This window comes from Atta cephalotes, assembly GCF_000143395.1.
Source record: "Atta cephalotes unplaced genomic scaffold scaffold00026, whole genome shotgun sequence".
NCBI lineage: Eukaryota > Metazoa > Arthropoda > Insecta > Hymenoptera > Formicidae > Atta > Atta cephalotes.
Window position 1 is genome coordinate 4,211,341 of NW_012130090.1, and position 13,062 is coordinate 4,224,402.

Here is a 13,062-nt window from a genome sequence, read left to right on the forward strand (position 1 = left end):
AGTAACGTACGTAGTAACGTACGTAACGTAACGTACGTACGTACGTACGTACGTACGTACGTACGTACGTACGTACGTACTACGTACTCTCTACTCTCTCTCTCTCTCTCTCTCTCTCTCTCTCTCTCTCTCTCTCTCTCTCTCTCTCTCTCTCTCTCTCTCTCTCTCTCGTCTCTCCCTCTCACTCATATCAATTGTTTTGAAACTGCAATCGAATTATCTGTCATTTAACTATCGTTTCGTCGCGATTTTACACAACAGGACGACATCCTCATCGAGGTATCGCAGATCGTCCAGGACTTGAATTATCCTATTATTGTTTTCTATCTTATCTCCTGTACGTTATTGTCAATCAATAATAAATATTATTGTTTATACATTTCATGGAAGATCAGACCAGTGCATATATAGTTATGCGTTCTGATAAGAGTTCGCTCACAAGATAAGTGTGCACGCGGACGTGGCCCGCATGATTTGTATTGTATATGCATTTGTCGCTGAGGCTGTTGCAAAGATCAAAATACTGGAGGAAAAAATCGACCTTTGCATCTCTGTTTCTTTCTTATATCTTTGTATTTATAGTATATTTATAGTATATTTTCAACTGAATTTTTCATCTCTCTCTCTCTCTCTCTCTCTCTCTCTCTCTCTCTTTTTTCCTCTTCTTTTCTTTTCTCTCTTTCCATTCTGTGTTTATATAGAACTTCTATATAATCATGCACCAGTTTTGCAATGCCGATAACAACGTACACGGTCACGCGATGCAAATACTTAATGTTCTTCAGTGATGTCACTGATACAGACTTGACAGACAAATTTATTTGAATCCCATTTACCCATTTATACTTCGCGGAATGTTTAATAGGATTTAAAAATGCATCGATAGTGTAAAGAAAAGAGGAGAAAACATTTGTCAATAAAATATCTTAATTATTTTCTCTGTAAAACTAACATTGATTGTTACATTGAGAAAAAAATAGAAGTTAATTTGATTAAATGCGTTTAATTCGTAATGATTATTTATTTTAAATATTTATGTATTTAAATTAACAAAATCTTGTAATTTAAAAACTTGTTATTTGTTTGAATTAACAAATATTTGCTTGACAGCCCGCTACATTTAATTGAATCAACTAATGTTTTTTTTGAAATAGCAACTTTTTTTTCTTAATGTATAACATGAGGTATAACACGCATATAATTAAATTCTATTATGAAATTTTAAAGTGACTGTTTTTATGGACATTCATTTAAAAATAAAATTTGTATAAAAAATGATTTGTATATTAGAATATTGAATATATTCTCTATAAATCCATAAAATTATCACTTTACGTAACGAAAATAAATAAATTTTTCTTGAATATCGTTTTCAACATCGCATTGCACGTAAAATATTGACGCAAAATATTTTGGTTTCAAAATAAACGCAAGTAAACGAAATAATCAAATTTGGAGCAAACACATATAATATATGTATAGAGGAAAGACCCTTATTATGAGACACCGAGTTCATTTTGGATAAATGCTAGAAGTTTATAGGCAGAATTTAAAAAAATAATAGACGATTTTAATAATCATAAAAGGAAATTTAATAATCTTTAAGATAATATTATGTAAAATTTAATTCGAATTCTATTTTTTTTTTAATTAAAGAAATATAAAAAGTGAGCAAATTGCAAAGTAAAAAAAATCGTACTCTTAATATAAGATGTCGCGAGAAATCGATAATAAAACGCAAAGTATATCAATATTGCAATTAAAAAATTTTATTTAATGTTTCTAAAATATAAACGTAGTCAGCGTGAAAAATGAGCATGTGATGGATTATACTCGTCTTCAGATAGTTGGAATCAAACATCGCAAAAATAGGCATCTGTTCATTCTGGTTATCCTTTTTATTATTATTGTACAATAATATTTATACTTTAGCAACGATTTTCACTATAACATAGAAGCATATGTTATTTTATACTTAATTAGAAATACTCTGGGTATTTCATATATATTTCCATGCCTTACGACTTTATGATCGTCAAATCTAACTTCTGTAAGCTCTAAGTCTAATTAAGCAATTCATTATATCCGTATTCTCCGTGTTCCGTATTTTTCTATTAGTATGATCTATTAGTATATCTTCTATCATTACATGAAGAATTTATTGCCAAATATTTACTTTTTATTAAATAATAAACAAGATTTAAAGGCTCATTTCAATGAAACTTGAAAATATTCAAATTCTAAAATTTTTTTTTTACAATGACTACAGGCGTGATCTAATAATAAATTATCCACTAAATAATTTTTCTAAACTAACTTCTTTCTAAAACTAAACTAAATAATCCAAGAACAATAAATTCATAGTGGAATCAAATGATAGCGTTTATTAGTTTAGTAGAAACGCTATCTCATATTCGTTTCTTTAATCATGAGTAATTTTGCAACATTGAAACTGTCATCAAAAAACAATTTAAGTCCAAAATAGACAGAAACTTTTGTCGAAAAATATACAGCATAAAGCATAATCAAATTGATATAAGTTGATAAGCATATAGGTATAACATTGTATATTCATAAACTTCTATCTTTTCTTTATACTTATGTAAACAACTTTTAATCAATATAATATAATAAAATATAATTGTATTTATTGACTTTATTGTTTTTCATAATAAATAAAAAAGATAGAAAACGTATTAAAGAAATAATACTTATTCAAGAAATAATAAAATCCCAAATCTTTTTTTATATCTTACTTTAAATAAATCTTTCATGTACCATATTATATGAATTTGTTAAAAAAAAAATAATATATATATATATATATATATATAATATAAGCGATAAATTGATACACTATACTCACATAATTGTAAATATAAAAAAAAGTTTCACAGTATAGATGACAGCTTAGAGTTCATGTTAACTTCACAATTCGCAAGTATGCAACTTATAACTGTAAGGATGCAGGCGGAGCTATAGACTTAATGAAATAAGATAATAATAATTTATATGATATTTAACTTACGGGGCCGCCTAGTCGCGATGAAGAGAAGATGTCTTGCCAGCATGTTGAATTATTGTCACGGCAATTGGTCGAACAGGAATCGTGAATCGACTTACTGCGCTACTCCGTCTATCAGTATAGTATTGCCGGCGACTGTCTGTCTAGCAACAAGATTTTCTCGTTGTTTTTGTACCGATAACGTCTTATCATCGCGCCACGCTAAAAGCTCGATTTCATCCTGTGGCGAATCATCCAGCTAACATGTGAGACTTTCGAAGACCTTTTGGTATTCATAGAAAAACTAATCTATCTTCATCTGAAAATGATTTTCTCGAACTCACGGAATAGATCAAATATTTAACAATAACAATCACAAAAGATGATCATGAAACTGACGAGCTTAGGGGAACGTGATCGGATGACGATTAAACGCAGTGATAACTTAAACAGACATGACTCCACATGTTTGCAAAGATACAAGCCGATGCACTGCATTTCAATAATCGAGACTTAGAATCACAACTTCCTTAGGGAGTCTTCCTCATCGAGACTTAGAGATTAAAGGGAAAGGAAACTTCGCGAACGAAGGATGAATCGTTTGGCTAGATCGGAATGCACTGAAGGTGCCGGGACGAGCATGAAAGTATTTCAATCCTCGTAGTGGGGATTTTTGTTTATCGACACCCCGGCTATTATCATGCCGGGATAAACATCACGTCTGATGCAATTCGCGTTGCTTATTGAGCCAGCGGCGATGCAGATAAGGGTTAACAAAGTGAGTCTTTAACTAAGACTTCATGGGAGTTTTCCAGCGGATTGTTAAAGCGGAAGCTTGCCTATTCGTCACCTCAGCGCGATAATTTCTTATTTTTCCGGTCGAAGAAAGAGTCTAGTAACTTAATATTATTTTATTTAAATCTTAATAAATGAAAAGGTTTGAAAAAGTTTAATTAATTGGTTTTTATTTAATTAATTATTTTCCATTATAATCTTTGTTTTATAATGTCCCAATTTCGAAAAATACTATTGCATTATATATTACATATTTTAAACAAAATGATTTCATTTCAAGTCGGAATGACGAAATTTAATTGCTAACATTTCAAAACTTTGCATGCTGTTGAGCATGTTAAGAAAAATCAATATCAAAATTGAAAAGTTTGAAAAGTACAATTTGTTCATTGCGAAAAATGCAGAAATTGATTTTTGCCAGCCTTTCTATTATTCAATTTTTAAAAAATGCATTCTCCCCTTTTATTGAAATTAAAACTAATAAACTCTAAAATATTCTATCCATAAGGATTGTCATTTGATAATAAAGCTCAAGATTTATCTCCTCGTAAGTATTAAACGCACCGCGAAGATCGTCGGCCGATTCGCAGCTGGAAAGATCGGACATGAGTGTTAGATAAGAGAAAACGTGATCAGTATGCATGTCTCCCTGTCTGTATCTTTATTCGCGAAAAAATTGGTCGATCTCGCTCTCTTGATCGTTGTCGAACAGTTCATTTGTTGGCCTCTGTCCCTATGCATCAATTTGTAAAAATGACATTACCTCGATCCGATGATTTCGTCTTTTATATATAACATACTGCGCCGATATCTCCCCCGCGACTTCTCGCTCCAATTCTATTTGATTAGACCTTGATGATTCCCGCTTATCCTCCGATCTATTTTATACGATGATCTTATCATTATTTAACAAACTCGAGGTACCAAAGTCTCAACACATCGAAATAATTCTATGTAGTGTTATCACGTCGAACCTTTGACTGTAAAAACATTGATTTTCGAAATATCATAATTTGCTGTAAAAGTTTGCGATTCTGTACTCTTGCAGTCTTATTAAGTCATATTCTATTTTAACGCAGATAATTTTCTATTCTAACGCAGATATTTTTTTCTTCAAAATATTATTTTTGGAATTTGTTCGAATTTCACGAATATTAAGATTAAACGAAAATATTAAAAAGTACAATTTTTTTTCTTTCTAGAAATAAAAATATTATAAATAGTTTGTCAAATAATAAAACTTTTGCTTATAAAAAATTATATTCTATTGTAACTTTTTAACTTTGACTTTTTTATTCTATTGTAACTTTTTAACTTTGACTTTTTTTAAAAATAAAATTGTATGAAAATAAGGTATTTAATTGTAAATTATTCTCAAGCTAATTTATTTTTATAACATTTTTCATTTATTGAGCAACTTATTATTTATTAATGTGATTAGAATTCTCAAGAAGCAGATTATATCCCAGTACAGATGTACTTGTCAGTGTCTTTAAGCCATAAGACATTCACTATCATATTCTTTCAGTGTATAATGATTATTCTTGATTAAAAACTCTCGTCCGCGCGTATGTTTTTCTAAACGCGATTCGACTTATGTCAGAATCTGCAGTAGTCGTCATTATCTTATCACTCTCGCTTCATATCAGCATTGCAAAACTAATGTTGCACACTAATGCAATGTTCTCTACCATTTATGTCTAATATCTGTGTCTTCAGTAGAGTACTTAGCAGAAGTACCTTAGTACTTGTGTCTAGATACAAAATTTTTTACATCTTAAAAAATATAGCTGTAGATTTAACACTATTGGTGTTAAATGTAATTCTCATTATGCTAATAATGATGTGAATTTAATTGTTGGTCTCGTGATATGAATTTAACATGATGTGAATTTAACTGTTAGCGTGTAATGATTAAATTAATTAAACACCAGAATTTTAAATCTACATCATCTTGATGTTTTATGTATTAACACCAATACGATGAAAATTATATAAATATCGATATGGTGTTAAATACACAACCATATTTTTTATAGAGCTGATCGACTTTTAAGATAGGAACAGAAATGTGTTAAATAGTTGAATTGTTAAATAATTGAATTAATCTAGATTTAGTGCCGTATCAACATTGCAAAAATTACTGAAATGTAACGCCGCGCTAACGTGATATTTTTTACCAGATTTCTGTATCGTTACTAGAACATTTGAGTACTCTAACCGGTTCTAAATCCAAAGCCCTCGGTCTAGGACTAGTTGGCACCGATTGAAGAGGTACAGTTACCAAAGATGTGTTGTCAAAGATCACGTTGTTATTGACCCGTGGTTCCGGACTGGAGACTGTCTCCGGATAATTGATTCTCTCCTTCAGTAACTCCTCCTGTAGCTCCTCGGAGGGCGTCCTGCAAATCTTGAACGACTTCTCTGTTTGATTACTCGTGGAGAGTTTCTTGATGAACATAATCGGACTATTCGCCATGCGATAACTTTCGCTACGTTTCACCTTGCGATCTGTCTTGTCGCCGCGCGTTGGATCGGAATTTTTTGCAGTCTGATTATTTAAGTCCGTACAATCGACAGCCGCGTTCTTATCAACAATATCATTGAATGTCATATTCTCATTTTGACTATCGGAATTAGGCTTTTTTCTACAAAAATTTGGAGTATCAAGATCCGAAACCAGTAGTTTCCTATCTAACTTAGGCGTATTGCCAGTTACTCTCAAGATCTTCGAATAAAGACCTGACTTCTCAAAATCTAGTCGCGAGTTCGCGGAATTAAGACCGACAGAGTGGTTGACTTTTGATGAAGCAATCACGCGAACACTTGTCTCGATTGTATCACCGTTGAGCATTGGCGGATGGTTCTCGTCGCAATCGAATTTGCGCTTTATTTGTTTGTCAATCTGAGAGTTTCCATGGCAGATCCTGGGTCTGTCCAGCTCTGGGAGCTTATTATTCGGCGCCAGAGCGGGAGTTAGGTTGCCAGGGAGCTGTCTAGACTCATCCTTAGAGCGTGACGGAGCGGTCGCAGTGCGTAATGCCTCTAATCTACCAGTGCGGCAATCGCGGTGCTCGTCAGTGCTGGACGTCTTACCTTCGTCATCTTGCACGTTGACGTAAGCCCCGCGGACTTGTCTGTGGGGACTGTTCGGGCTCGTGGGACCGACCACGGTCGTCGGCGTGCGCACATAATCTGGACTAATCGCACGATCGGGACTCCGCGCCGCCCGAATGATTAGCTTGCCCAACTGAGGTGATGTTGGTGGCGTGATTTTAATGCTTGGAGCATCCACGACGTCGATGTTTTTCGTGACGGCGCGGATGTTTGGTATTGCGCGATGAAGCAATGGCGATGGACTTGGTGACACTCCTTCTCTCACGAAAGGACCTAGATATTGACATATTGTGTGAAAAGCTGAATTAAATGCACTTCATTAAGAAATTCTAATCTAAAGAATTAATTTTAACTTAATGATTAGAAATTCTAATTTAAATTCGTTCTAAGTTAATGATTATGTTTGATAATTTATTTTGTTAATTAGTTAATTTCATCAGGATTCTTTTTGCATCAAAATTTATGTTGGAAACAAAAAATATTATTAGTAACTTAATATAATTTAATATATAATTTGTAAATTTAAGTTAAAACTTTATAGTGAAAAAAATTCTTAATTTTGATAGATCAGGCTAATAGAAAGAATAATGTTGAATAATTGAAATAATAATCAAAGTACCTGGATTAAATGTCGTGTGCGCTCCCTTTCTTCTCTTCAAGCTATCGGACGAATAGACGACTTTGCCCTCGGAATCTAGAGTGACTCGAGCGCCGTGTCTCTTTCTCTCCAACGATGAATCCGGTTTCTTTGGCAACTCGCTCAGACTCACATACTCGGCATCCTTCTTGAAGATGTCGGAATTGGCATAGGTGGTAGTTGGCCGAACGGTGGTCATGCCTACTGACAACGACGATGATGATGATGAAATCGGGCCCGCAGGATATTTATCGTTGTTGTTCCTCACGTCGGCTATGGTCACATAGTCGCCGGAGTCTGCATTTGAGAACTCTTGCATGGCGCTGTTCTTCATGACGTGCTTCTTGCCCGGAAGTACGCCACGAAGCTTGCCTAGAACTCCGCTCAGCGGACTAATTTTGATCGACGACGATGTCTGACCTGTCGTCGCTGTTGTCTGCGATCTGTCATTACTAGCAGCCGCCGGCAACACCTGTACGGTAGCATACAAATTTTTGTCCTGGCCATTGATCACTTCCATCTTAGAAGTGCCGACAGTGGCAGACATTAGCACTGAACCGCCGCTCTGAAGTTCAGTTCTCCTTGATTCGTTTTTCTTTTCACTCTGATCGGTTTCTTTCGCGTGCTCGTCGTCGGATACGGGTGGTGTGATTACGCACATCGACGGAATCCGACTGGTTGTGATTGCTATCTTCGAGCGGATTCTCTCGATTCTCTCACAACCTTCTAGATCGCTAGACTCTGAGTATTCGAACTCGGAGCAAGAACGACCAGTACAGGCCGGACTTGAAGCAGATTCGACAGGAGATGAGGATGTGTTGTGGCCGCTATCGGGTGATTCGCCACCATTTTGACCGTGAACCTGTTGATAAAAATTAAATATATTAAAAATACAGATCGAAGGATAAATACTTACATACAAATTATGCCAAGTTTATTATAAGAATTATTATAAGAAGTTATTATAAGAATATTTAATTTTATATTAAATTTTAACAAATTTAAGTTAAATTTAATTATAGTTAATAATATTATAGTTAATAATTTAATACAACAGCAATTTATTCTAGGGATGAGTGATACAGCGCCGATATTGTAAATATCGATAAGTATTTTTGGATTTTTTTCTCGATATTTTACACCGATTTTGTATTTCGATATCGTGTATCAACATTTAAACAAAAACATCGAATTTTCGTTTCAATACGGTTTGTTAAGCCCGTGTTAGTATGGATTGAGATTGGATTGAAAGTTAATATAAAATTTATTAAACTTTTTAGATTAGTTTCTCTATGTCTCTGCGCAGTACACACGGAACGTAATGACACTTGTCGCACAGCAAGGACTTGTAATTTAAAAAAAAAATTTTAATTGAAATAGTTACATAAAAAAGTCGATGAAATAGATAGAATAGATCTAAAAACATCTTATCTCTAATCATTATTTGTGCAAAAAGATCAATTTTTTTTAAGCATATCAGCGATACACATATTGATATCGATATGCATATTGTCCGCCTAAAAATAGTATCGCCTAAAAATAGTACCGCCTAAAAATAGAAATATCGAATCCATATTGATGTCAGCAATATTGCAAATTATTCAGTCAATATTTTGGTATATCAATATTTCTGTTTACGATACATTGTGATACGAAATATGAAGATTTTTTTTCTGTCGCCTATTTCTAATTTATTCTCTTCATATACAAGACCAGTAATAATATTAGCTTTTGCGAGCAGGTACTAAACTGATTGTGAATCGAAAAGTCCTGTACCATTTTGCAATTTTCGCAATAATTAATGAGATATTAATTTTTAAAGATCAGCGAATAAGCACGTTTCGTCCCTGCCGCTAAGTGCCATGTACGTCCGTCATCCACAATTGCTAAGCGCGCGCGCGTAGATAGGGAATTACTTGGCAACTGCACAGATCGCCGCCATTCATGCTGCTACTGAAGCAGTACGGCGCCCCGGCCGGTAGCACAAGTTCCTTCTATTTTTCTGCCTTATCTATTCTATCTATATTATCATTGTACATTTCTTATATTATCACTTTCTTATATTATCATAGCCTCAATACAATTCTTAGAAAAGATATTTTAATATAGAGATTAATGCTAGCATTTTTATTAATTTAATAAAAAAATAATCTTAAGAAAACGTGTTCATTTTTAAATAGAAGAATGAAAGTTATTTGAAATTGGGATTATTTTTTTTATGCACGAGAGATATTGATGTTATATTATTAAAAATTAATATAATTTATATAAAAATGTCATTTTTTAGTATAAAATTCAATATTAATTATTTAATCTCATCTATTTAACTTCGTCCCATTTTTATAAGATTTTTTATCTCTTAAGGAATAAACGCTTCAGTTTAATTTGCAATTTTATTCCGCAATTGTCTCTTATCGCAATTAAAATATTGAAGCTTGAATTTACCATAGCAACAACTGTGAGACTGGACTTGCGCTCGGGAGGCGGTGGTGCCATAAGCGCAGTGCAAACCGTTCCAGCCGAGCTAGTTGTCGTAGAAGTTGATCCTCTGCCAAACAATTCGTACTCATTCTCCACAATCGGCGAAGTGTCCGAGCCAATATCATTAGTTTTGGTCAAAGGACTCTGTGGTATGGGTTCCTCCTCTCTAAGAGTTTTCAGGCCCGAGTCCATGTGAAACGAAGTATAATATCCTTCCGTGTCGCAGGAGTATACCGACGATGTTTCGCCATCATCGGAAAAGGGTACCACCGTGATGTCTTGTATGATATCTGGTGTTAGAGTGCCTTCAGAAGTTACCGAAGACGAGGCTGAGTTGTCCCTTCCTTTCAATCGCCTCATGTGACTTAGGGAAGTAGAGGATGTGCCGATAGAAGCTGTTGTCGTAGATCTGAGATAATATATATTTTCGAATTAAGCGAATATAAATTTTTCCTTTAATCTAAAATCTCTTCGTAATTCATAATCTCTGATTCAAAAAATTAAGGACAAAATTCAATTCGCGAAAATAATTGAAAGAAAAATGTTTAAAAGAGCAAATTTTTGCTCTTTTAGTCAAAAGGGATGTAAGTAAAAGAAATGTTTTTTTAAGATTTTGCCTTCGTAGATAAAATTATTTAAAAATTTATGGCGTTTGGAGAACAGCTCAAAAATTGAGCAAAAACATTAAAATTAGAAATATAACACGTTCGTATTCAATTCTCAAAAATGTTTTTAACTCCCTTTTTTGATAGTCTCCTTTAATTAAGTTTCGTATAAAGTTTAAAAAATTTCTATAACTGATTTATTAGGCAACTGTTTTATTAGGCATTCAAATATCTAGAATCCATTTTAAAGATCTGCTGTAATTTTTAGTGAATTAAGATAATGATTGTGTTAGGAAATATGCAATTGGTAACTAGTAAAATACAAGATTTCCACCAATCGATGGAAATTTTCTTTGCTGAGATAGAATTATACATATCTCTATATAAATCTAAAAATATAGATAATCCAATACAAAAAAGAATGTCAACAGTTACAAACTAATTTTGTAGAACGTGACCATTGAAGTAATACATTGAAAAAAAATTTACTAAATCTTAATACATATTTCTTTTAATAGTACTAATAATACGTAAACATTTTATTTACAGCAAATAAATATTTACTTAATAAAAAATAATAGTTAAATCAAATTAATGATTTTTGTATCAAATAAGTACGTATATGTTATTGAATAGTGTTAAATAAATGTTTACATCTAATAAACATTTATTTAACATTATTCAAACAAATATTTATTAAAATTTTATATATTTTTTTCAATGTATTGTGTTTTTGATTTTTTCTTACTTAGGTTGATGCGTGGTGGTGGTGGTTTCGCTGCCGATGCTGGCCCTTCCGCTTTCGGACGAGGCGCTCCAGTTTCCGGAACTCGAATGCGGTGCATCGTCGCGGTTGCTGCCCTTCCGTCGTTCTCGCCTCTGGGCGGCGCTCTCGCGCAATTTCACGCTCGGCTGTTTGTTGTCCGTGCTCGGTACTGACATGGGTATGCTGGCTGTACTCTTACCACTCGAGCTAGACGAACTCGGCTTCCTCTCGTGCGACTTGTCCCTCCTGCGCCTTGTAGTCACCGTCTCGTAAATATTGATCTCCTCCGGCGATCTCGTTTGACTTTGAGCTTGCTCGTTCCTCTCTACGCTGATTATTATCATTTCCTGCTGCTGTTGCTGACTCGATTTCGGACTGATTAATTTCAGTCTGGACATACCCCACGCCTTCAGCGTGTTGAAGTGCGACTTCTTTTCCGTGAGTGAGTCCTTTTTCACGGAGCCCAAGACATCCGTGCTCGCTGAACGATGCGCTCTCGGCGTGACACTTGGCATCGTTTCCTCGGGCTCATCGCCAGTCGTCTCCCTACAGCGATAAATAATCTCAATGACGTGAACATGATGCGAAGCATTATAGTGAGTGCGATTTGTATCGTATGTTTTAAGAATTTAAGCGCGACAGATTCATGCGCGAGCATGTTACGATTAATTGAATAAATCATGATATATGATGATGATTTTGTTACAGATTTATTATATTCGCGTATACTTTAATTGATACGTAAGTTAGATTGTTATAGCCCGTGGGAGATCTCACTGCGATAGCGTACGACAATGACACGGAGAGAGAAAGAAAGAGAGAGATGATCTGAAATTATTATCATGCCAATGGGAGTACAAAGGAAAAATAAGGGAGATACTTCATGCTTGGATGACTACGAAAATATGAGCGCACTTCATCGAGCGTGACAAATCGCCGACTTTCAAGATACACATCCTCAGAACCACGTCCTTATAGTAACAGAATCGCTGCGATAAGAGTAAAATGTACACTTCTTAATTATACGAGTATATTTATCATGTCGTGAAAGTTGAAGAGATGTTGAATATTCTATGATTGGTCTATTAATTCCTTAAATAAATGAATGAATCGAATAAGTTTCTTAGTATTCTTAGTATTCTTTAATAATTCTTTTTAAACAACGATGAAAAATTATTTACACTATATGGATTGTAAATCGAGAAATAGATCTTTTGAAATAGTTACTTTCGCGAAACGTGAAACAATGAAGGATTAAAATAATTTTCATTAATTCTGAAGTTTAAGTAGCTCGTATATGAAAAGAACAAGTATTCAAAAAGAGCAGGATAAATATGTGTATTGTGTATGCTGTCCCCGCATTTATCTGGTCAAGATTTTTACAATAAGTTAGCAGATGCAAGAATGCAAGAATAAATTTCACAAAATATTATATCTGAAAAAAATGTTTGATAAGAGTTATAAGGATAAAACTGAAAATCGACAAGAATTGAAATCGACGAATTTTCTTTTTAATGGATGAATTGATTTTGAAAAAAAATGAAAAAAAATATGTTATGAGGAATGATGCAATGTTTAAAAAAATTATGAAATTTTTTTTCGAAAAAACCGTTTGGAAAAAGTTTTCAAAGTTTTTAATATTTTTTTTTTAATGTGT

The 13,062-nt window shown here is 33.7% G+C and overlaps 1 protein-coding gene across 1 annotated transcript in view; it reads right to left on the reverse strand.

The window, feature by feature from the left end:
- The window catches only part of LOC105620425, a 48,345-nt gene that overhangs the window by 11,233 nt on the left and 24,050 nt on the right, over nucleotides 1-13,062 (reverse strand). Inside the window, exons 4-7 of the mRNA XM_012201920.1 lie at nucleotides 11,388-11,951; nucleotides 9,999-10,443; nucleotides 7,536-8,415; nucleotides 6,896-7,189 (exon numbers count right to left, since the gene is read on the reverse strand). Of these exons, the coding sequence (XP_012057310.1) occupies nucleotides 6,896-7,189; nucleotides 7,536-8,415; nucleotides 9,999-10,443; nucleotides 11,388-11,951 (2,183 nt within the window). The remainder of the gene's footprint in view (nucleotides 1-6,895; nucleotides 7,190-7,535; nucleotides 8,416-9,998; nucleotides 10,444-11,387; nucleotides 11,952-13,062) is intronic.